General features: G+C 39.4%; 2 protein-coding genes across 5 annotated transcripts in view; both read right to left on the bottom strand.

Annotated features, from left to right (window-relative positions):
* Nucleotides 1-9,012: 9,012 nt before the first annotated feature.
* Nucleotides 9,013-15,354, bottom strand: LOC103457645 (plant intracellular Ras-group-related LRR protein 6). Its single transcript, XM_008397935.2, has 3 exons — nucleotides 13,634-15,354; nucleotides 12,497-13,539; nucleotides 9,013-10,558 (listed from the first exon to the last, which is right to left on the bottom strand). The coding sequence occupies exons 2-3, from the start codon at nucleotides 13,523-13,525 to the stop codon at nucleotides 9,533-9,535; spliced, it is 2,055 nt and encodes a 684-aa protein (XP_008396157.1). The 5' UTR covers nucleotides 13,526-13,539; nucleotides 13,634-15,354; the 3' UTR covers nucleotides 9,013-9,532.
* A 264-nt stretch (nucleotides 15,355-15,618) lies between these two features.
* The window catches only part of LOC103457451 (rho-associated protein kinase 2-like), a 35,001-nt gene continuing 25,452 nt past the window's right edge, over nucleotides 15,619-25,167 (bottom strand). The window contains exons 22-34 of one of the 4 annotated variants that reach the window (XM_017302344.1): nucleotides 24,163-24,349; nucleotides 23,061-23,154; nucleotides 22,357-22,451; nucleotides 21,872-22,069; nucleotides 20,996-21,164; nucleotides 20,601-20,816; nucleotides 19,996-20,063; nucleotides 19,822-19,910; nucleotides 18,843-18,921; nucleotides 18,459-18,723; nucleotides 17,996-18,272; nucleotides 16,868-16,959; nucleotides 15,619-16,153 (exon numbers count right to left, since the gene is read on the bottom strand). In XM_017302344.1, coding sequence (XP_017157833.1) covers nucleotides 16,926-16,959; nucleotides 17,996-18,272; nucleotides 18,459-18,723; nucleotides 18,843-18,921; nucleotides 19,822-19,910; nucleotides 19,996-20,063; nucleotides 20,601-20,816; nucleotides 20,996-21,164; nucleotides 21,872-22,069; nucleotides 22,357-22,451; nucleotides 23,061-23,154; nucleotides 24,163-24,349 — 1,771 coding nt within the window. In that variant the 3' untranslated portion in view covers nucleotides 15,619-16,153; nucleotides 16,868-16,925. Of the gene's footprint in view, nucleotides 16,154-16,582; nucleotides 16,667-16,867; nucleotides 16,960-17,995; nucleotides 18,273-18,458; nucleotides 18,724-18,842; nucleotides 18,922-19,821; nucleotides 19,911-19,995; nucleotides 20,064-20,600; nucleotides 20,817-20,995; nucleotides 21,165-21,871; nucleotides 22,070-22,356; nucleotides 22,452-23,060; nucleotides 23,155-24,162; nucleotides 24,350-25,167 lie in introns of all 4 variants that reach the window. The other 3 variants (XM_017302343.1, XM_008397585.2, XM_017302345.1) reach the window with 3 other exon arrangements.

Here is a 25,167-nt window from a genome sequence, read left to right as displayed (position 1 = left end):
CACAGACAAACTCAGACAAATCATGTTGCAGAGAGTGGTGCTCTTTTTTTTTTTTTTTGTCGTAGGGAAAAGATTCATCTCACCGGTTTATTTCAACAAACTTGAATATTATCATATCGACAAGAGAGAAAAACCTGCATTTATATCCTGCTGGAGTAAGAATGCATGTGCAAAATGCCATGGCTTAGCAGCCTGCCTCTCTGAGACATTTCTTCATTCAAGAGATATTTACAGCTGCCGGAGAGGGAAAAGGTAATCTCCCTGATGTCAGATTCTGAAGACGACAAAAAAAAAAAAAGAAAATCATATTCCGGGAGATGTTGCTTTAACAAGGAGTGTTTTAAATGCTGCGTAGGTGCGCCCCGGAGCACTTCAATTCAGAAGGCGACCTGCATCAAAATTGCCTGAAAATAATTACACAGATTAAATATGACCTTCTGTGAAGCGGTAGGAGGAGATGCACCTAACCCAGAAAAACACGTCTCTCCAGAGTGGATTCACATTTCTCTCGTCGCCTTTAACCCGATCAATTTTAGAGCTCCTACCTTTCAGAACGTTCTCTTGGAAAATCTTCCGCTTATCTGCCTGTGGGGTTTCAGATGCGCAGATGAAAAATGCATGAAATTTATTTAACCTAATGCATCTGCCGGTGGCAGCTCTAATATTTTGGATCCCTTACTACTTATAATTCAAGATGTTGTTCTGCAGGATTAAACATCGCAACAAACGAGATGTAATAAATTGATCCTTGCCTAATGGTTCATGCCCGTTTGACTTTTGCACATTTTGCCAAACCACAAAAGAAGGTTCAATGAATTTCATTGGGATTTTAGATGATCAGCCCAAAATAATGCATAACAGAGGAAGGAATATATATGTTTTTCCATTTTTATGACAAATAAAAACCATTTGGCATGGATATGTGTTCAGCCCCTTTTATCTGATACCCCTGAGTTAAATCCACTGTGAGAAATTGCCTTGTCATTGAACTTCTTGACCTACTTTTAATAAGCTTAGTTAACTACTGTATTTTGCACTTGGATTTTTTTTTAAGGGTATCAAAATGAGGGGGCGGGAAAGGCAAATGCAAACCACACATACAGATTACATTTGCGCTCAACTTTTTCTTGCTCAACCACAAGCAAATAACTAAATTTATTTGAATGTGTTAAGGTTTTTGCTTCTAATGTGAAAATATGTCAATTTGAAGGAGTACTTTTGCAAGGCCGACAGACCAATGTTAGTTAGCAGAGTTAACTTTTTTTTTTTTTTTTGGAAAAGTTCATAACTTACTTGGATTTATAATGGAGCCAATAAAACTGAATGATAGATACAACTTTCTATGTGAGAATGATTTGCATACAGAGTTACTCTCGGATGTACTTTTCATTTTAGGCAATAACTCAGTTACGCAGGGAGCCGAATGTGGCCTTGAGAACGGTTAAATTCAACATGTAGACACTTTGAGTAATACTTAGGAGCGCACTGAGAATATTCCAGTGGTAGTGTATCATATTGTCGGTTTTTTTATTACATGGTAATTTACATTAATGCTGCTAGGAAACATGTAATGCAGAAAGCAAAGAAGGATAATGTCAGGAGTTGCACTTGGTCCGAGTCTAGTCTCGGTATCCCGAGGTTTGCTGGGGAAGTTATGGTCTCATTTGTTCTGGTTGTTAACCGCTTTTGTGGGGATTTTTTTTTTTCTACATGAAAAAGAAGCTGAGTGCCTCTGGGCCATCACAGTGAATGCTGGTGAGTCTCAAGGAGGTGATGTGGTCTTATCACTGTGAAAACATCCACACGCTCAACGACACCTGTTCTCTGCTGATAATGACAAGTGAAAGCTGAGTAGATTCACACCAGAACGTTTCTTCTGATGCATGTAAACCAAATCACTGGTAGCAATGTGGCTGTTATGAACTAATTAGTTTAATCTGTTATCCTCTTCTGTGGTATTTAATCGGTTTTGTAAATTATTGTTTATCAAGTCTAACATGGAAGGATTTGTTTTCATTTCACATGCACAATCGGGGTCTTTAAATAATCGTTACAGCTTATTGTTCATGATTATATTAGTTTTATTTCGTACATTGAATAACTATAAAAATGAAATATTGAAAATGTAATAGCTTTCTCATACTAATGGAACCTTATTACACTTCATGTTGGGGGGGCTTATGGAGGCTCGGAGCTAATCTATTCAGAAACATTTTAATACTTTACGTGCCTTTTGGTGAATGTAGCTTGTCGTGAAAATACAAATTAAAAAATTTAGATTTTTACATTTAAAATAAATATAATTTTTCCCTTCATTATTACAAAAACTTCGTATTAACTTTGCCTTGATCTGAAAAAGCCTCTATGTCACTGTTAAGTCCCCACAGCATGATACTGCCACCACCATGCTTCACCGTGGAGGTAGTGGGTTTGAATAGATGTGCAATATTAGCTCCTCAATACACACCTTGATTTGCGTGCAGGTCAAAAGTCATCAACGACAAGTCAAAGTGCATGTGCGTGTCACGTTTCAGATTTTTAATTTCAAAACCTTCTCTTTTCTCTTCACAATGCAAACTCCCAAAATGTTCATGTTTGTGGTTATAATGTGTCAACATGTAAAAAATCAAGGGGTATGATTAGTTTTGCAAGGCACCGTATGAAGACCCTGAACCCAGAGCTCACTGAAGAGATTATAAATTATAGCTGCCTCGGGATCGACTGTGATTCCTCCAAAGGACAAGAATGTTTCTGGGGAACAGACAGTTAAAAGTCAGACCTTGATCTGAACCGAACAGTCTGGAAACCGTCTGCATTAACAATGAGAAGATGAAGAGTCCTCCAGAGTTTGATCTAGTTATTCTTAATTCCCAGCTCCTCCTGTCATCGGCAGAAATTCCCAGTGGGTATTTTTTTTATCTTTTCCCTCAACAAAATGGTCCCTTTGAAAGAGAAATTGGAGAAATAAAGTAAAAACCATTTTAATTCAACTCACTATTGGCTTCATATTAACGTGTAATCTCTGCTTTGCATTCCATTTCACTTGGCTGACATGGCAGAGTCCTCTGGAAATAAACCAAACTCCAATCCAGCAAGTATGCATACGCCACGTTTGATTTAAAATTCAGGACCTTTAAATATTTATTCTCGTTGTTCCTCTCTTTTCGGTGCGTCGCTTAGGGTTTGACTCGTCAGTCTTGTGTTTTGTGTTCTATGCATTGCCATTGTGCAGAGCTCCTTTGATCAAGCCTTGCGAGGACAGGTCGCTTCAAATAACTTTGTACAAAGCCAAAGGTGGTTAAAGCCGCTTGAGTTTATTTGAAAATCAATCCGTCCTTTGGTGGGTTTTCTTAGCAAATGGATTTAATTAGCGCTATAAACAGTAGCATGAAAGGCAGGGCTTTCCAGCTTTGTACAGCTTGTATTGTGAGGAGCTAAAACAGCTGTCTGGTGTTTATGTCGAGGTGTTTGCCCTTCACTAAAAGACTTTAAAAACAGCTACAGAGGGCATATTTTAATTAATCTTCCATGCAGTAATGGCCCTGCGCCACTTCATTTTTTTTTTTTAAAAGGACATTCAATTACTGAAGCTGGTCTTCCGAGACCAAACCTGATGGAACTGATATGTACACTTATGACCCCTGTTCTTCAAAGACAAAATACTTTGATGAAGTAGATCATTGTCCTGATTCAAAAATCATGAATAGTTTAGGCTTGCATTATATAAAAATCAGATTTACCTCAGTCACTTGTCCTGAGACTCGTCTCTCTCACAAGAGAGTTCACACATGCATTTTTTTAATGTGTGAAAATATAACAGTTGGCAATATGGAAATGTGCAGCCTCGGGCTTATAACTACTTGAGCTAATGTGGAGAAATGTTTTAAAACTAGATGCGACTGTGCTATATTCGTCTCATAATAAATGAAGCCCTCTCAGCTCAGGAGACTGATTCTTGCATCAACTCCTCACATTAAGAGTTACATAAGAGAGGAGAGGAACTGCATGCAAAAATAGGAGTTGTGAAATTAGGTCACTTGCTATGGAAAAAAATAATTTCATGAAATGAACAAGTACATTTTCACAGAAACTTGTTGCATGCGGTCTCTGTAGGACGTGCATTTGTTTGCGTTCTTGTTGGGACTTAACAGCAGGAACCGTCACATTTGACTGAGTTTCATTGTCACGTCCCTCCGGTTTGAGTTTGATCAAAAGGATAATCCTGCACACATGGGATCATTAAACATTGATGCAGGCTGCAGGAAGGTAGCAAATAGTTTTGTATAAATTACCGGTGTTCTAAATTTATGTAAAAATTATTTTAAATAAAAATTTGCTTGCTTATAATTGTGATTGCCTTTAAAAATCCTAATTATCAAGAGAACAAGCGACTGAAATTACCTCTCTCTGGACTCAGCCTTAGAGACAGAGGTGTAACTCGTCGAAGCTTGAAGTGCTCGACACTGAAAGGATTCAGTTAACATGGTTCAGGCATTTGTTAAGGACCCCCTCCTTTTAGAGTTTAAACAAGTAGGTCCTAATAGAAGAGGGAGACTAAGAACCCACTAGAGGAGCTATTGACCTGGACATGGGATCCCCCAAAAGCAGCTGAGGTGTTGTCATTTGGAGAGGGATGTCTGGATTTCCCTCAATTACCTGTCAACCCCAATAGTGGATGGATGGACGGATGAACTTCCTGTTCCATGCTAAAGTAAGGACATACTTGGCACACAGAAGCTTGTCCTGACCTTGAACCTTCATAAGTTGTTTATGAAATCTTCCAGCAGTTGTTTTTTTTCCCTTCCAATTTGATTCAAGCTTGACGTCATAAACAGCAGTACTGACCTCCTCTCACAGCGTATTAACGACACATGATATCCGTTGGTAGCCCTGACCTTTCTGAACATGCCGCGAACATGTTTCAGTAGCTACCCGGAACCTCAGCGTGACTCTACACCAGGCACAACAACAACAGGTGAAAGTCCTGTTACAGACACTGCAGAAAGCCTCTTGAGATGTAAAGAGAAAAGAAAAAAGAAGTACAAGCAGACATGACAATTTACGGAAGCGGATTCAACAAGTCGCAGTGGATATACAAAACGTCAAACGGCGATGAAATGTTGCGTTGTCTTTGTGCCTGGAGGCAATAAAATCCTTTGGAACATTTGTCTCTTGTGTTGGGGGTCACTGCATTTGATTAAAGGTGAAAACCAATGGGGAAGTAAATCTGCCACAGCTTGGAAGACAATCAAGTGGCACAAGAAAAGTAGTGAAAGAATTCCTTGGACAAATTTCAGCGTGGCTTATTTCACTCACCACAGGAGGATATACTTACAAAAGCAGCTCCAGTCAGGGAGAACAGAAGGACCTTGAAAAGGAGTAAAAAGTCTGACATTTTTAACTCCTCAGTCAAAGAGATTTACAGTTTTTCCAAGCTGAACCCCGAGGTGGATGGTGTAGCCGGCAATATCCCTAGGTAAAATTAACAGTATAGTTTTACTTATGTAGTAGTACAAATTAGTAGTAAAAGATATTCTTCAATACTTTGATGACATTATCTTTTGACCTTCTCATCCTGAAAATTGACAAGGAGAAAGAGTCTGTGATATAAAATGAGCACTTTAAGCTCTCTCTACATTTAAAAAAGAAAATCGTTATTATGTGCACCCGCAGTCAATTGTTGTCGCAAATTGCATGTCTAGATATTTGTTCTGGACTGTAAACAGCTCTCTCTTTGAATTTCGCCTCTCAGGTTTCAACAACAGTTTATTCCATCAGGAAAAGGCCGCAGTTTGTGGTAAACTATTAAGCTTAACGTCCATCAGCAGAAAGCCAGCTAATAGCCTATTTCCTTGGAGATCTGGAGCGGCCATTTACAAGAACGAGTTATAAGGCGGGGTAAGTGACCTCTGTTCTCCTTGCCTATAACAAGATAATGCACAGACGCATTACCACATGTCTACCTCAAGTGTGTTGTTATGTGGAGTGGAGATTTATGAGCCGGGGAATGAGATTTGGAACATTTCTGAAAGATTATGATAAATGAAGATGCGTTGAAAGCACGCATCCCTCGCCCCACGCTGACCTTTAGCTATATATCGATTAGATGTGCAAGCAGCAAAATCTGTGGGATAAACCTGTACGTGTGTGTGTGTGTGTGTGTGTGTGTGTGTGCGTGTGTGCGCGTATGTGTGTGTGTGTTCGCAGGCGTGGGCGAAAAGCTTTTTGAAGATTGATAAAAGGCTTCGCTGGAATGTTTTACAGGGCATTAAGTTTCATGATAATAGCCTCAAATTTCTAAAAGCAGAAGCAGTGTGACTTTTTTCACCCACCAGGAGAAAAGCTTTTAATGAGTCTAACAACCTCTTTTCTTATTGTAGACTTAGACGAACGTTAAAAGGTTAGTGTGACTAAAGAAATGTCAACGATGAAGAGAAAAATGGGCACTGCAGCAGATAAAAAAGGCTTTTTATTCTTGTAGGTGTTCTTTTTTTATATATATGTTATAGTTTGGGGATTTTCTTTTAAACTGTTATCAAATGAAGTACATAGAGTTTGCTGCCTAGACCAATTAGTGTGTTATGTCTGTCCATGATGGCATCCATAACCCCAAATGTGAGAGCCCTTTTTGCCTAAGCTTTAAAAATCACAAGAGGTTGCTTAAAATATTTGACCACAAACAGTGATATTCCATCAAGAAGCTGCATCATCCTCAATTTTAACATATTCTGTTCACATAAATCAATGTTTTGACATCTAATATACTTTTGATGTGACATAAAAGAAGCTCCTGTAACAATGTGTCTTATTTCGCCTTGCTGGCGTATCGAAAGATCCCTTTTTTGCTCTGCACTCAGTGCATGAGTGTCCTCTAGTGGTTGAGTTGTTATAATCTGAATTAGTTAAGAAATAGTTCTAAGCCCCCATGTCAAGCTATTTGAAGAATGAAGAAAAACTGAATCTAATTTCATCAGTGTAGACTGAGACTCTGCAAGGCGCTATGTGTTATTCAGTAATATTTATAGTTGAGGTTGCCGCATTAAGTAACATTGTGCAAATTTTAGTGGATGTCACTGGATGTGAGGTATGTGTTGGGTCAGTCAGTGGTAAAGCTGCTCTCCTCTCCCCCGTCGCTCTCTCTGATGGGCTACAGCTAGTTCTCCACATCAGAGCCCAACATGAAGGATCAGGCTAGTTAGCATGGCAACCAAAGACGAAGGATAAATAATTTGTCTGCAATTGTAAGCTGCTTCTCCGCCATAAACACATTGAGCAGCATCTAAACGAGGGTGAATTCTTGCTCCTTCCTCCTGACTCTGATTGGTTGTTTCTGATCGGAAGCTGATGGTGATAGTTTTAACAAATATGTAAAGTAAAAATAAAAACCATACTGTTTATAAAAGTTAAATACAGCAGTTTGAGCAGCTCCAGTCAACTGATCCAGCATTATACTCCATGCACCTGGTTCCTGTTTGTAAGTTATAGTTGAGTTATTTTTTTCATTAAAGTCTGCTCTACATTTGGGTCTAATGATCAGACCAAAAAATCATGACAAAAATTGGTTTAAATATAAGTAAAGCCAAATTTCTGGCTTTAGAAAAGGCGTTTCATTTTACTGATGATTTGTCATTTTGCAGAGAGGAAACCTGATATACTGACTATAATCAATAAAGAAAAAGCTGCCAGCATCAATGTTGTGTCGTAAATTGTCTAATATATCCTAATGAGCAGCTATCAGATATAATAATATCTGCGTTATTACAACTTGAAACTAGAAAATGCCTGAAAACCGTATCTGTGACCTCTTAGTTTTCACTATTGTTCAATCATCAGTAGTAAACACCAAACGGCAGCATGCCAGCCAGAAAACACGACACCTACTAATCATTGCCGTTTCCCCAAGAAACGCTGTGTTGTCCACTTAAATATGTCCAAGCCTTGGGGTTTGGAGAAGCACAAACAGATTAAATGTCCCACCTAAGAGGAAGCAGGAGTTATAAGGAAAGAGGAGAAGACTCACTTTCCTCAAAACAGATGCTCGAGTCCCGAGGGGGTTCTAATAAAAGAGAATTAGGATTCGAACCATTCGGCCCACTTCCTCCACCTTTAACCTTCAGGATGCAATTCAAGCAAACATAAAGAAAGACATACATCAAACGTCTCCAGTTCTGTTCGCCGCCTTTTGGGGAACACCTATGAGCGAGGTTTAATTTTCATAAGTACCAGCATCCAGAGATGCTGGCATGATTCATGTTTTATAAGAACTATAAATTAGAGCCCAGCACACCTCAGTGCGATCGAGGCTCCAGGACCAGAGTGTGTGGGCACAGCGATGGTACACACAAATACAACACGATAAAGAAAACAGCCAAAGAAAAAAGAAAGAAGTAGATATTTAAACACATCCAGCAGAGGTCAGTTTCAAGACTCGGCCATTTTTATTGCCCACACACCCACGCCCACGTAGTGAACATCATTAAAAACAAAAGGGCACCGCTGAAACAATGTAGCAATGTGTGATGCAGCCGACTGAGACAGATTTGTTGCTGTGAAGGCTGCGCTGCACAAATCTTGCAAGAGAAAAGCTTTCATTTTCACGCAATTCTTCACCCATAAAAATGTGGGATTTGATTGCAGTTTCTGTCCGTTTCTGTCCGGTATTTTTATTTCCAGTGTTTGAACGCTGCAATTACTCAGTTATTCAACAGAAGGTTGGTTTTAGCAGGCATAGAATAAATGGGAAGTTTTTATACTTTTATTTTACAACCAGATCGATTCTGTAAACGGAAGGCAACATATACGTCAATTTTTGAAAATATTTGCTAATAAAATTGAACAAACATTTTAGTTTAGATCTTTTTACAATGGCACGGCTCAATGAAGTTCAGTGTGACTAATTCCTTTTGAAGCAAATGTCAATGACCTCTGCGTAATTTAATTTTATGTAAGCCTCCAGAGGATGCAAAAAAAAACAACTGAGATGTTTTTTTGCATCCTACAGGAAGTTCACATTCCTGTAGGACAACAACCCTAATCGTAAAACCAGAGCTTCATTTTACAAAATACAAGATATTTAATCGATAATTTGTGCCAGGACTTGAAAATTGCTCACAGACACTCAAACTAGGCCAGAACAGTTTTGCAAAGAATTTGGAACCACATCAGTCTCTGCACATGCAACTCTGATCGAGAAAACTTCACTAAAGACTTGAGGCAGCAACTCAGGTGGAAAATCTTTCTACACAGACTCAGGGGAGACAGCTTTCACTTCACAATGACGATTAGCATTTTTGTCTACTGCATAGAATCTAAATAAAGTACAGTGACGGTTTTTGTTGCAGCATAACAAAACGTGAAACAGTCGGAATATGTTTGCAAAGGCATTGTAAACTGATTCACCTTAATGTTGGAAATTAAGAAAACACCTCAGGAGAACACAGCAATGTTTATCATTATTTATTTACTTGACGTGCAACCAAAAGAGGGAACAAAAGTGAAACGTTTACTTTTCTGCATTTTCTCACTGCACCATTCATTGTAATCTTACACCAAGCTGACTGTCAGTTAGAGATGACACTTGCTGATTTTTCAGTGCCTTTGGGTTATCACAAGTCACCTCCGTCTCAAAGAGAACATTTTGCCGATGGCTGGTGAGCCACTTCCACAAGTACTCCATCTTCCCATCACACTCCCAGGGGTTCCCCGTCAGGATTATCTGCACAGAGGGATTAACCCCATCCAGCAGGCCTGCGGGGAGGTGGCGAAGCTGATTCTGATTCAGCAGCAGAAGCTCAAGGTTCTGAAGTCTGTGTAGGAGGTTCACTGGCAGATCCTGAAGCTGATTCTCCTGCAGGTACAGGTATTTTAGTTGTAGATTATGAGCAAATAATTGAGGTTTAAGGGTTATTAATTTGTTCCCAGCCAGATTTAGCGTCTCCAGGTGATGCAGGTTCCTGAACACGTCAGCGTGTAACTCTTGAAGACTGTTACCGTCCAGATCCAGGGTCTGCAGAAGGGGCAGTTTGCGAAGCAGAGCGGCCGAGATGCTGGTCAGACGGTTACTGGACAAATCCAGATAAAGAAGGCTGCTGTTGCCAGAAAACCATGCTGGGTCGGCTTCCGGCAGCTGGTTGCTTTTCAGCACCAGGTTGCGAAGCGAGCTGTGACTGAACACGTTTGCAGGCAATTTAGCTAGCTTGTTTCCTGTGAGATCCAAAGTGTCCAAGTGGGATACGGAGACCAATAGATCTGAGGAAAGGTTTGCCAGATTGGTGTGATAGAGCTGCAGCTTGTTTAGGAACGGCACAGCGCTCAGATCGCCGGCAGTGACGCTGCTGAGGTGTGTGCTTTGGATGGATATTAGTGTGGTGTTGGCAGGAAAACCAGTTCTAGGAAAATCTGTGAGGCCACCTTTGCTGCACACCACCTCAGCAGCTGAAGGCTCAGAAGAGCACGAGCATCGGTCCGGACACGAGTAAGCGCTGCTTCTTTTGTAGTCAAATTCAGCTAGTGCAATGAAAGTGACCAGGAGCAACAACTTCATCTCTGCAGGGAAACACTGGGGAAAAAAATCACTTTAAGAATAAATCAACACTTTATTGTGTAAATGGTTCTTGTTGATGTATGCCTACCTGAAAAGAGCAACAGGAACTCGTCTCCTTTCAAGTCTGGACTGTTTTTCACACAAGGCTGAGCATATTAGGGCAGCGAATCAGGATGAAATGTTGCAAAAGGCAAACAGAACAGAGCAAATAAAGTGGTTACTGCTTTCCTGCACTTTGTAACAGCAACAATGTTGCTATGCAAATAAATATCTTCTGTTTTGCAAAAAACGTTTTAATGCATATATTATTGCAAAGGATTTCTTTAAGCATGCATATAATTGAAAGAAGAAAATCCAAAACACATCCAAGGCTGATTCACATATATGTTTATTATAAGAGATGTGTGAGAAGAGGTGATAATGACATGTCACTTAAAGCCTTGCTACTATATTCACATTCAATCCAGGGTTGAAATTCAACAACAAAAGACAAAATGGTCGTATTCCTACCTTTTTGTATTGTCAACATGTGAAATGTAATTTATTAATTGAAGCAGAAACAGGTGGTTAGTATTGATAGAAACCCATCTAATACTATTTTATGGTCTTTGAAAAGTCGGAAAGAAAAAATAAATCTCTTATAAAAAGGTTTTAAACGGGGCCAATCGAAACATGGCATGCTGAAACAATTGCTCCAAATTCTAATGGAAAAGGAAAACGGCTAGATTTAAACTTTTGCACTAAACATGTAGCTGCAAACTTTCCTAAACTATCTTTGCAAATTTCAGTCTAGTCCTGTCAAGCCTTGCTGAGAAGAGTCAAAGTCCAAAGTGACCAAACATCTCTGGAGTAAAGGTAAATGTAAAACGCAAACATTCAAATGTCTGCAAAAAGTTTTTATTTTTTGGAAAGAAATTTAAAAATGTCTGCAAGTCATCATATTGCTTTGGTTGCATTTTTATCCATTTCCTTAAAAAAAAAAAAGTATCTTCAGTGCTTGAATTAACGAATGTTTAATGAATATATGTCCCTGCCTTAACAAAAACAATAAAATGGGAAATCTTAAACATTTTGTTTGTATTAAATCTTTTTGATATAAAACATTTCTTAAAGCATAGCTACAGAACTAACCGTAAGTTGTTTTTTTTTACTGAAATGTCAGGATGAGCCAAAATCTCCAATGCATCAGCAGATAACTTCTTGTTCAGATTAGGAAGCCCCAGTGGCTAAAGCTAACAGCTAACACAAGAGGAAAAAATACCAAACCAATCTTCTGCATCTCAAAACTCATTAATTTAGTACGTTCTAAATAACTGTTATATTTGGATTTAAAAATAAAATGTTATTCAGTTTTTGTACACCATCTTGGCCAACAAGAATTCAGTGCAATTTTATACTGAAAACAATGGTTATTTACTTCAGAAAAGAAAGTTGATGGTGCTCCACCAATGACCTTCCAGTGTTGAAACATGCGTGAAGAAAAAAATCATATAAAATGGTTCCAGAAGACATATAAAATAAAATAAAAATCTGGCAGATTTTTAAGATCATTAAAAGTGTTCACTTGAACAACTGTTTTTACATCTTTTTATTCTTATATTACAGATACAGCATAACTGTGATATAAAAAAATACACACTTTGTTTCAATTTAGGTTTCAAACAAAAATACCAACGGAATAGCACAACACTTCTATTTCCCAAGTAATAATTTTTTTTATATGACCAACCAATCAAACATGCTTTGATTGCATTGTCATAAACCGATGTGCCATTTCTGCAATTAGAGACATGTCAAGGACGTAGAACTTCACTTCAGACTAGTCAGTATCTTCAGCTTCTGTGAAAGTTGCAGGCAGGAAATTAACAGCTTATACAATTTAACAGGACCTCAGTCAAAAAAAAAAAAAAAAATGAATTAGCCTTTTTGTACACTTAATCACAGTCAGAATCAAGAAGGCTGAGACCCAGTGTTCAGATCGTTTTCTGTAAGGGAAATTACTGAGTGCCCTGCGAGAGTCTCAGGCAATGCACAGGTGATGTTGTCTGCCAACAAAACCTTCTTCTTGTTCCTCTGGAGCCACCTCCACAGGTACTCTACTTCCCTCTCACAAAGTAGTGGGTTGACAGACAGGTCCAGTCCGCCTTCCTCAAGGGAGCTCAGCGAGTCAAGGAAACCTTTGGGGATGTGGCTGAGCTGGTTGTCATCCAGACTGAGATGTGTGAGTCTGGTGAGTCCCTGGAAGAGGTACTGTGGGAGTTTGGTGAGCTTGTTTTGAGAGAGCAACAGAGAAGTGAGGTTGTGTGTGAACTGGAAAACAGACGCATCCAAAGTCTCAAGCTTGTTGTTTTGCAGGTTTAGCCTCTCGAGTTTAGTCAGATGGTCCAGGGAGTTTGGTGGTATCTTTTCCAGTCGGTTGTTGGACAAGTCAATATTGTCTAGGTGAGGGAGCCTCTGAAGCAAACCAACTGGGATCTCTGTTAGATGATTTTCAGAGAGGTCCAACCAGGTCAAGCTGCTGTTATGAGGAAGCCACTTTGGATCTGCCCGCTTAATCCGATTGTTCTTAAGAACCAAGTTTCGAAGCGGAGCATCGCTGAAGACGTCTACAGGCAGATCACTCAGCTCGTTTCCGGTCAGATCCAACGTATGCAGCTGAGGAACGCCTCTGAGTAAATGAGACGAGAGGCTCTGAAGCTGGTTCCCATACAGATGTAGCTCTTTCAGAAGTGGCGTTGCTTTGAGGTGGTGTTCCGATATGGAGGTGATGTTTGTCAGCTGAATTGTCAGCATGGTGGTGTTCTCTGGAAGACCTGCTGATGGATACTCCGTCAGAGGAACTTCACTACAAACGACTTCCACACTTGTGGGGTAGCATTTGCACAAAGCTGGACAGGAAAAACTGCTGTGGCAGAAGAATGCCAGGAAGAGAAAAGCAGCAACACAGAACTTCATTGCTAAAATAAAACAGAATGAGAACATGACGGTTTAAATACCTGGAGAGATATTGCAAAATGAGTGAACTGTTAAGAAATCTATTTTAGTTTTCACAAGAAATTGCTCAGAACCAAAAAAAAAAAAAAGACTTACTGCGGTATTCCGGTTAAGGATCAACTAGACTGCTCCAGTAATGGTCACTTGCAAATTACTGTCATTTAAGGGGTCAAATCTGGTGATCTAATCATTACTTATTGTGTAAATAATGAAATGTCCCTGCACAGTTACTTTTCAAGGCCATGCGCAATTGCAACAGAGTTGCAGGGAAAGTCCAAAGGTGCAGAAAAGGTCACACAGCAAGGGGGGAGATTTAAAATTAATCTGTCGTAAAACTGGTCATAATGATAATGATCCAAAACAAGTGGCCAAATCAAAAACACAAACTGTTAATCAGAATCAAATTGAAGCCGCTTTCATGTCCTAAGAAAACCTGAGAAGACAACATGAGGGAAGATGCAGGAATCTGCATAATCTCTCTAGATTGTCCAAATAACTGTCGGTAATCCATTCCAGACTTTTCCAACATTGTGAAATCTAATAGGAGAAGAACTGGTGTCATATTGGAACAAGGTGGGGGGTTCAACAAATATTTCTCAATGTGGGATTTTCCCCCCTCCACTGAATAAGCTAAAATTGTGGGATTCAGTAGAATAATGTGAGATTATTCTACTGCTTCAAATATTCAGGGAGGTTGTTGTTTAAAAACATCACTAGCATTTTCTGCAGCTCTTACTTGTAATTTTTTTGCAAACATTGCTTTATACTTCTGAATGCTCCAACATAATTGCAGTTCTCTGTGCTTTTGTTGAGCCTTTTACACAAAACATTTGAAATATTTGCATAGCTAATTGGGTTCCATTTATTGCTCAGCAAGGCAATCATGTTCCAATGTTGATTTATAAATCTGCAGTTTTTAGGTAAAAAGAAAACGTGTCCAGCTTCATGTCGAGAAACACTGAAACCAACAAAATGCAGAATTGATCTCAGTTGAATAGAAACCGATTGGTTTAAAAATGCAGACGAAGAGAATTCATAATGAGGAGCCAGTCGGCAGGTCGAGCGGGTTTCAACTACTGGCAAGTTATCCAAATTGTGGAGTTACGCTCATATTTAAAACCTTTGACATGGGATAGGATTTTAGCATTTGGGAAACCTGGAGAACCTATAGTAGATAGTGGGAGTCAGTTGGCTTTAGGGGTTCTGAAAGATTTATTTCAGACCAGCCCACTCAGTCCTCATGCACTCGAGAGATACAAACAGAAGCATCCTAGAAAATTTCACAAATAAACAGCTGCTCTAAAATACATAATCAGATATCACTTGATTAATTTTATTTTCTTATGAAATTGGATGGAAAACATGAGATGTTGTCCAAGATGACTTGAAATGCTACAAATATTTTAAAGCATCTGAAGCAGAAGAGCATCACATCTTTCTAACTTATAAAAAGTAAAAAAAAACTGAAAGATGCATCATCCTTCTGTAGATCAACTGTCTGCCACGTTTTTAACGAATGGCTCTCTGGGGTCAACGTAGATTTTTCTGTCTTTTTTTTAGATTAAGCAAAACAAATGAGGACAAACTGTCTTTGTGACAGACTAGTAGTACACTGCTGTTAAAAAGTGCAACATTGGAATTCATCATACATTTTTCTCAAATAACCACTTGGCTCAAATTGTCATACACACACACCCACCATTATCTGATGGAATATTTGACCACTATTCTTATCAGAAATGTCTGGGCTCATTTATAATGCCATAATTTAGATGTTTTTTTTTTTTTTTTAAACCAAATATTTATTCGGATTCGGTGTCCTGATGGAACAATCGCATCCAGGTTTCAACCTGAGGAAAAGACATCAGCTGAAATGATCAGAAACCACAGAGGCACACCATGCTGGAACCAACAGCAGAAACGTTTTTAGCACATTGTATTGTTCTTTGAATGAAATGTGTTGCATAAATGCTACATTTTTCTGCTTGTACAATTAACTGGCTCTTTACATCATGGACTCCCCATCAGATCCTCAAATATAAGTCAGCAGGCTTTGAAGTAAGACAAATACACAAAATGCATCCTTGCAAGTTTTGCATGTTATCTTTTTTAATGTCCTGAATATTGAGCTAAAAGAAGAAATACATTTCACATTATTCCGTAATGCTGTGATGGCTATATTTAGTGTGATAAAAACAAGTCCAGGACATTAAGGCTCAAAAAGGGTATAGGTCCTCCCTCTCCAAAACTCTGCTCGTACATTTACAGGACACCCTGTATAATGTGCCGCTACAAAACCCATAAAAATGTAACAATCATGTAATATCAGCTGTGCTTTTAGTGTTCATAAAGAAGCAGAACATTTCACAAACGATTCTGAATGAGTCCATCGGTGAATATATATAAAAAAGGCAGTCTCATTATGAAGATGTGGTTGAGTTTCCTCTCATCAAAAATGACAAAAAGCATCCCAGTTCTCATGACAACAGCCAGTTAATCTGAATCTCTGTCATGTGTTTTGCTATTATTTTCAGGCTTCTTTTTTGTTCTGTACTTTTCACGTGCAGGCAACTGGGTCCAGACAATCCACATGGATGGAAACACAGCCGGGGTTAACTGGAAAAAAGAGATGCAAAAAAAAAAAAAACAGAATAATGTGAGAAAAACTTGAGATGCAACCAGCAGAGTGGCAAGAAATCAAAGGCAACGCCCACACGAAATCCACACATACAAAAACAAGAAAGCTACCCTGCATCTAAACCCATCAGGGCTGTAAAACACACACAAGAAAACAGACAAATCCAGGGATAGACTGTCTACATGTTTGCAGTTGTGAGGATGTTGTCCCTTTGGTGACGACTTGAAACATGCAGAAAACGCCGCCTACGGGGTTTGCATAAATTCTCTAAGCTTAAAGTTACACACTGTAATGCTTGTTTTGCACTCAGCTGTTTAATTTAGGGATTACACAAAAACATGCTTCAGATGATAAATATGCCTCCTGGACTAGATTTTCACACGGTTCTCATGCAGAGGTGGAGTTACCCTCTGACTCTCCGATTTCAGAAGAAAATATCATCATCATCATCCATCGACCAACTCCAGTCTTTCAGGTCAAACTCAAGCAGCCTGAAACAATGAGGGTTCAGGGAATGACATGTTTGGTTGGTGGCAATACCTGCCACAGTCACCAGGGGGCAGTGTGGAGCAAGGACGAGCTTTTGGGTTACTGTGCATGTACATGCTGCTTGGTATGAGGCACGTGTTAATTGGCACGGCAGCACAGCAACAAAGCAGGCGTTTGGGGCTCACCAGGCTTCTCCTACTTACAGTCTCCAAGTGTGAGAGATTTTAGAAATGTGGGGGTCAGAGGTGAGGAGTTCAGGGGTCAGTGCAGGATGATACGCAGCATAGGGCCAGTGCTGCAAGATGAAAGCCGGTTAGGGCGTGGCTGAGATGATCAAGCTCCAATACAGCACCCCCCAAAAAAATGTGATTAGTGACTACGCCAATAGGTCAGGAATAAGTGCGTTTTAGTGCCGCGTTCAGCATTTTGCATGTGAAAATGACTCAGGAAGCCTGTTGAAAGCAGAAACACTCTGTCCCGGCAGCAGCTTTTTTATGGCACAATAAAAGAAAAAGAAAAAAAAAAAACGGCCACATTTTAACTACACAGAAGGAATGTTTGGACATATAATGCGTTTGCAAATGAAGATATTCATTGTTTCTTACTCCGTCTGGAAATGTGTGGAATTTTATTTCAGTAGAACTAGAATGGGGGAATAAAGTATGGAAAACATTTTCATACTTTATTCCCCATCTCGTTTAAATGTTGTGTCCTCTTTCGCCCTTGTTCCCGTCTTTATGTCCTATATTTATTCCTCTGGTCCAGTTCTGTGATCTTATTTGTATACTTCCCTCCCTTCTTTCTTGCATTTTCCTTCTTCTGCCCTTTTAACCTCAAGTCCTACATGTCTGTTTTCTATATTCTTTGTCCTTTTCTTTCTTGTATCAAATCTTATTCAATGTTGCCCTTGATATTTACTCAATCGTTGTTTCCTTCCTCCCTTCCTCCGTTCTTTCGTCTGCTCATTTCATTCCTTGCATTCTTCCAATCATTTCTCTCCTTACATCGTTCTAACCTTTTTTAATATCCTGCTCTTGAGTGCAGAATTTTCTTTATTCTTTCCTTTGTATTATTTCCACCCTCAATTGTGTCCTTCCTTCTTTCATTGTGTCCTACCTCCCTCCCTTCGTCCTTCATTCCTTCTCTTCCTCCCCAAATTTTTATTTAATTTCACAATTTTTCCATGTTGTATATCCAGAAATACCTGCCATGAATTTATAATTTACTTAAGTTCTTCTTATTCTAAAACTATGTGCTACTCTAGGGTGGTCAATCACATAATTCCAGTTAATCAGATCGAAGTTGATGGCTGTAATGTTTGTGCCCCTCACCTGGACTTGTCCGACGTCTGCGGCTGTCTGGTGGACGGGATTTTGATGGCGCGTCGGTGGGACAGGCGAGGAGAGTCCTTGGGGGAAGACTCCGGTGACACATGAGGAGAGGTCCATGGCAGGGATTCACTGGGGCTGCTCCGTGCTACCGGCGGAGGACTTAGTGTTGGGTTTTTCCTCGGGATGCGCTTGAGGAGGTGACTGACCCAACGCTGCTGTTCTGTCTGGGAGCCGGTCAGCAGTAGCAGCTCTTTGGCAGTGGACATATCGTAGTTCACTAGGGAAGATTGACGATACGAAAAGATTCAAATTGAGATCAAGACTGGAGCTTTATGTTTTCTAACCAAGTCTTTTCGGTCTAAGATTTGAAGCGAATTCTTTAAATTAATTGTTTGTAACAAGTTCAATGGGGATGATTAAGCAAATATTTTCTAAAGAGCTCGTTAAAGGAGAGGAATGACACCTTTGCATGGAGCAATAACTTCTTCTTTCTTGTCCAGGTGGTCTTTGTGGTACTTTGTATGGCAGCGGCGGCACTCGAGGGCCGCCGGAGGCTTGAAGACATTCCACAGGGGCCGCACGCAAACCTCACAGCTGCAGGGCAAGTGGTACATGGTGTTGATGAACTCATGACCTTTGTGCATGATGTAATTGGATCGTTCGCAAGGTGCGGGCTCCTCCCCGGCCTCCTGGTCGCGTTTGATCTCGCCCTCATTGGCATACAAGATCTGAAGGAAAACAGGGAGGCCATGAAATGTGGTGCAAAAAAAAATAAAAAAGGATTCACTTGATTATAGTATTATGCACAAGATAAACCTGGATAGAAAGTTAAGAAATCAGAGATTACCTGGAATATTCTAGGGATTTCTTTGACATCTGCTCGGTAACAGTCAGTTTGAGTGATGGGTCGAACGTGGAACAGCTTCCTGAAATCGAACAGTTAAAGAAAAATTCTCCGTCTTAATATTCTGTCACTTATTAAGCAGAAATGGATGAAACAGTTTAGTCTGGTTGAATGTCAGACAATAAAGATAAAGTAGTATCAACTTGGTAATGAGCACTTTCATAAAAGTGATTTATTTTCAGTCTCTGATTCTACAGATACCAATTCCTGGAAGTTGCACAAGAAACCAGAGCCAACTATAAAGTCCTGTGATGACATTTTGGAGAACATTTTAGTTTGCTTTCAAAGTGAACCCGAGTGGACAGCAAGGCCTGAGTAAAATGCCAGATGCATTATTTTTTTTTAGTGCAGGGTTATGACAGAATGTTTAGGACTCACTGAATCCCTTAACAGACCCATGAGGTGCTAACCACTGTGTTCACTGTGACTCCAACAGGCAGCAATGTGCCAAACTCTGTGTCTGAGGACTAGACAGAGCAAAAACCTGTTAAAAATGCTGCGTGAAGATATTCTAATAAAGTCTGCTTGATGTGTCAGGCTATCAATTTTGCAAGATATTATTATATTAAAATTTTGTGCATTTGTATTACACATTTCTGAAGATTTTTGGGTATAAGTATTTATTGTTTATTACCCTTGAATGTCTTGGTATTGGTAGTAAAAAAAAACGAAAGAAAAAAAAAACAATGTTTTTGGCACCATTGGCCTTTTATTGACAGTTGCCAGACAGGACCTGGGGAGAGTCCCAGTATTGATAATATTGATATCAAGTATCCATGTATCCATATCTAGAAATGTGTTCATGGCGTGTGGTAATTTTTTCATGATTTTTTTCCAGCGTTTTACCACCGTCCCTATTAGATCCCGTAAGTAATCCTTGTTTATTAAGAGTGAGATAGATGTTCAGCTTTCAGTTACTCACTCGATGTCCAGGGTCATGAACGGGTTAGCTTGCTCTTGGTCCGTCTGACTGTTGTAAAACAGGATTTTCTTACTGCTTACAACAACATACTGCGAAAGAAAACAAGGATCAAAGACTGCTGAAAAGTAAGAAAACACAACCCTTAAATGCAAGAAACACTGTTGGACCGATTACTTTTTTGTCCCAGCCAAATCGCTTTGTGTTCTTGGAAGGAAGGAAGATCCAGCCCTCCAGCCTGGAATCTAAAGAGCAGAAATAATAAAAAAAAAAACAGGAAGATGCTGGCATTAAAAGGACAGCCTTCAGTCGTCTGAGTCACTTAAAAGAACACCTCGACATTTTTAAGCGTTTGTGGCATTTTCTTCAAGCAAGGCACTCATTACTCTGGGACGAAATGATTCATTGCTAAAACAAAGGACCAGGAGACGGGAAATCCTGCTTCCATGCTGTCACGGAGTGCAACAGCTTGATTATTAAGGACAGCAATATTTACAAGATAATGTACACAAAGCAAGGACAGGATTTTGGTAGAGAAAGAAGAATTAATCCTGATCTTGGAAAAAATCTCAACATGAATTCAAGTCCGTCTCAATTTCAGGACAGCTCAGCAGTGCCATGCTGTGAGTTTTAATGTGTTCTGCAAACATTAAAAGTCAAACGAGGGAGCGGATTAGCTGCACTAAAGTAGTGACAAGCCCGAGGGTAAAAATCGCTAAAAACAATTTTAGCAAAAAAAAATATGGTAGCGGGGTTCAGTCTTCCACGCCATGCAGGGTCACCTCCAGCTTCTGGCTCACGGGACTGCGGATACGTCAGAGCCAGAGGGTGCTGGCAATGCTCCTTAGGCTCTTCGTCTTCTTCCTCATCCTCGGACTCGGAGTCAAACAGAGCCCGGGCTGAGTGAAGGTTGGGCCGAGTGTCGACGCGGACAGATTTGTGCGTGCGCTGGTAGGTGAAGGACATTGACTCGGAGGTGTGAGAGTGAGTAATGCTCACTGTACAGGAGCACGAAAGCAAGGATGTGGTGAGGGGGGGGAAAAAAAGAAGCATTGAGAAAGAAGTGGAAGCAACTAATAAAAAGAGGAGGAATCCATGCAGAAGTTTGTCTAAGGACTAAACAACGCCGTTTAAAACCGTGAAATATGTAGCGAAGATTTCAATTTGAGGAGCCTACCTGGGAATCCGTCCGCCATTTCCAAATCGTTGATGCTACTGATGCTGGTGGAGTCCAGAGAGTGAACGCTAAGAGACGTGATCTGACACCGAAGCCGCTCGATGTCGCTGTCTTTACTGTCCAGAGCCATCTGCAGCTCCTGGCGCATGTGGGTCTCTTCGATTATCGTCTGTCCACACAAACACTCAAAACTGAGTTTGGGTACATGTGAAGTTGACTTACATATTTCTCGTAATTTAGAATTTTTGTTTTTTTTCCTACGCTCAGTTGATCCAGAACAAATAAATAGTGGGATTAAAGTTTTTTTTATTTACTCTTTATCGTTGGCTCAGAATTTAACTTTGTCTGAAAAAACTTTTTCACATAACATAATTTAGGTTAGTTATTCTTTGGCCATTTTTTTGGATGAACTAATAAATTAAAAAATGTAACCTCCATAATTTATCAATTGGGTGCAAAAGGTTTTTTTTAATTCTCACAGATTCAAATGTCATATGGACACAGGATCAGACATACTCGTATACTCACACTTAAACTTAAGATGATTGTCCATTAGTAAGATGCAGGAGTTTGTGCATATATTTAAGCTTATATGACTAGATTTTGAAAAATCTGCTATAAATTCAGACGGGAATCCATTTCTGGTTTTGAAAAAAATAATAAAAAAAAAAATCACTCAAGTTTTATATTTTATTATAAATCAGTTGCATTCTACCTTCCTTGCAAATAAAGCAACGTCAGTCTGCATCTTGCTCTGCAGAACAATCTGACCAGTAAAAAGAAAATGCATCTCTGTTTGACGTGTCAAAGCAGCAGATGTTTTCTGGTAACAAGTATATATTCTGGATGTATTTTGGGCATCGTGGGTGCACTGACCGCCTGCATGTCATCCAGATCCTTCTGGTATTTGAAGATGAGGCTGTTAAGGTTTTGCCTCTCTGCTTTCAGCTCCAGCTGCAGCTTCCTGTTCTCCTTCTCCTTCTTGTGCACCTCGGAGTCGACAGCTCGGACGCCCCCTCGCCCCTTCTCCTTCTCCTTCTTGTGGTGCATCACCTCGGCCAGCTTGTTCACCGCCTGGGAGCAAAAAAACAAACAAAAAACAAACAAGCTGCAGTAAAACAAAGCTCTTTCTTATGGTAAATATAAACCCGGGGAATAAGCGGGGAGGGTTACAGGAATCGATGCTGCTGTGAGAAAGGGAATTTTTATGCTTCTTTGCAGATGTCCAGAGTTCAATACAAGCCCGTAGCGTCGAGTTATTCTTAACAAGAGATGGCATAACGTGGAGGTTGTCCGTTTTTAACTTGAAAAGTGGAGAAAATATGCATATGGTTTTCAGACCTGTGTAGGTCCACACACACCTGAATTTTCAGAGTCCTTTCAGTCTGCACTTGTTTTTCAAAAGACACTTTTAGGCTTTCCAGCTCCTTCTTCATCTCTCTGACTTTTTGCAGCTCTATAAAGGCAAACATACATGTAATTTTAGTAGTTATAAACATATTAAATCACATAAAAGAAAACCAGATGGTGACAAAATAGGATGATTTTTTTAATCTGGGCAAACTGGTCTCCATAAAAAAAATCCATAATAACAGAAAGGCTACATAAGGTTGCTGTATATTTTCAATAAGTTAGTGAATAATTAACTGTCGAAAGCTTAAATATAAATCGTTTATCTCAAATATTAAGATTGATAAAACTTACTTTTAATAGATTTTGTAGAAAAAATGTGTAATGTGGTGCCCATAACCTTTTCAGCAACCGAAATCTTTCTTGTAACAAGTAAAGGAAAGGTTATTTGTTTTATTGTCTGAAGGATTTTTGAGGTGTTTTGAGTTTTTGTTTCATTTTACTATATAACCTCCATCTTGTCATAAATTTGGTTAGACAGGTAAAACTGTAATCAGTGCAGAAAGTAGAAAAAGTGTTTTGTCATTTGTAGCTTTGAAATAGACGTCGGGGTGTTTGAAGTAGACCAAGACAGCTTTTACACCCGTCGGCTCAAATTGTCCGTTTGTGGACGTTTTTTTCTGCCCGGTGCTCATCAGCACAACGGGAGTCTCACCTTGCTGCAAGTCTTTGAGCTGGTTGTTCAGCTCTTCTTTTTCACTGGCCAGATTGGCCACGTCCTCCGTCAAAGTTCGGTTGGACTCCTCCAGCTGAGAAAGAAGACGGGGGAGATGTGAGCCGATTCTGGCCGCTGACAACTAATCTGTAGAAGTTATTCAAAAACAGAAGCCTACAGGAAGCAGAAAAATTGAAGGCGACAGACACATAGTGGTGCTGGATGGTGATTATATTGTACAGATTTTAGATTGAAGCGCCAGGCTAAAGACAGGCATTTCGTACACAATGTGTAAGTGTAGCTATTTAGCCTCTTTTCCTTTCATGCCATCGCTTTTTATGTTATTGGTGTGACTGTCAGCACTTTGTAGTTGAAACTAAGCTGAATATTTTACATGTAAATAAGAAATGTGAGTCATGAATGCAAACATTAGTCAGAGGATTCAAGTCTCTTTCATCTGAGAGTTGCAGATACCAGAGTGTTACGTTGAAAATGTAAACAGACTTTATATTAACTCAATGAAATAAAAAATCTTGAGATAAATATCCAAACCTTTTTCAAAACAAATCATTAAAAAAAAAACTATGCCGATCAATAAGGTTGACATTAATGGTATAAGAATAAAAAAATCTATATATTCTCCAATAATCTGTCGTAGTTAGTGTTTTCGTTAATGGGGTGCGTTTGTGAAACTATTTAAATTAATTAGCTTCTTTTACAAATTCAGCCAGGTAAAACTCCTAAAAGCTGAATTTGTGCATAAATAACATAAACCAAAAAAATGTTCTTAGAAGAGTTTGGTAAATATAAACTATACTGCTCAAAATAAAGGGAACACTTCAGTGTTCACTTACATGTTAAAGTGTTCCCTTTATTTTTTTGAGCAGTGTATATTTAAGGCATTCAAAAAAAGTTATTTCTTCTGTGTAATTTTTTATTAAACTGTTTAAACTAATTAACCTTAGCATTTATTTTAAGAAAAAGTTTTATTTGGTGTAAATATTTTCTGTATGATGCGGTCAAGTCTGCGAGTGCCGAGACCAAATAAAACATTATTCTACTTGATTACTGCCAAAGTCCAGGCCATGTGACCATCTCTCACCGAGCCGATGGTGGCCTCCTTCTCGCTCAGCTCCTGTTTGTGTCTCGCCATCATGTCCCTGATCTCCAGCTCCTTCATGATCTTCTCCTTCTCCAGAAGCGAGTACTGCTCCTCGGCGATGGAGCGAGCCAGTTGTTCAGAATCCGCTTTGGTCAGACTGCTCTCCAGCTGTGCTGCCAGAGAATCCCTGATCGGGGGGCAGAACCACGTGGAATCCTTATTAAGCTGGATAAATCTTTGAACACAACTAAATCCCTGGCATCATTATGCCAGTTAGAAATCCTCTGCCTGTGGTGAGTCGGAACATAATTAATCGATGACATTTTTGTCATTGACAGACCTTCGAAAGAATCCTAACCAGCTTCTTTAACAGTAAACTTTTCACATTTGGGACATCTCCAAACATCCATGATGGCGTTAAAAAAAACAATCATGTTCTGTTTTTTTTGGCTGCGAGACGAATTCACTGGGAAGCAAAGACACTAATCTGGGAAGTCTGCTCCATTGTCAAATGTTAGATAAAAGCTTTCTAGTTTTGAGACAAACATCCATAACAGCTGAACTCTTTCACATTTTGCCACATTGCTACCGTGCATTTCAATGTGTTTTATTGAAATTTTAAGAGATAAACCAACACAAAGGATCTAATAACTGTGAAGTTCAGGGAAAATGAAACTACTTTAAAAAAAAATTTGGCAAAAATGCTAAATTGGAGTAAAATTCACAAACGTGGTAGGCCTGTCACAATAAAAATATTGCGGGACGATAAATTACCCCAGAAAGTTAATATTATTGAATCAAGATTATTTTCAAGCAATAATAGTAATGGCATAATAACACAAAGACACCCTTTTAAGGGTCAATACTCTTTTCATTTCTAATTAATATTCAACACTGGTACTGGAAGACATTTTAAATATCCAAAATAAATAAACAACAAAATGGATACTGTAGATTCTCTAAATAAAATTGTCTGTCAAAAAGGGGGCTAGCTGAGACCAGTGC

Source organism: Poecilia reticulata, linkage group LG21 (genome assembly GCF_000633615.1).
Source record: "Poecilia reticulata strain Guanapo linkage group LG21, Guppy_female_1.0+MT, whole genome shotgun sequence".
NCBI lineage: Eukaryota > Metazoa > Chordata > Actinopteri > Cyprinodontiformes > Poeciliidae > Poecilia > Poecilia reticulata.
This window is presented reverse-complemented; position numbering and strand designations above follow the sequence as displayed.

Bases quoted from the DNA above. Each gene is read 5' to 3' on its own strand.
- LOC103457645 (XM_008397935.2), bottom strand. From the start codon at position 13,525: ATGTTCTCATTCTGTTTTATTTTAGCAATGAAGTTCTGTGTTGCTGCT. The intron at 10,559-12,496 runs TGATTCTGACTG...TTTTTTCCCCAG, and splicing joins ACACTGGGTCTCAGCCTTCT to TGTTTCCCTGCAGAGATGAA.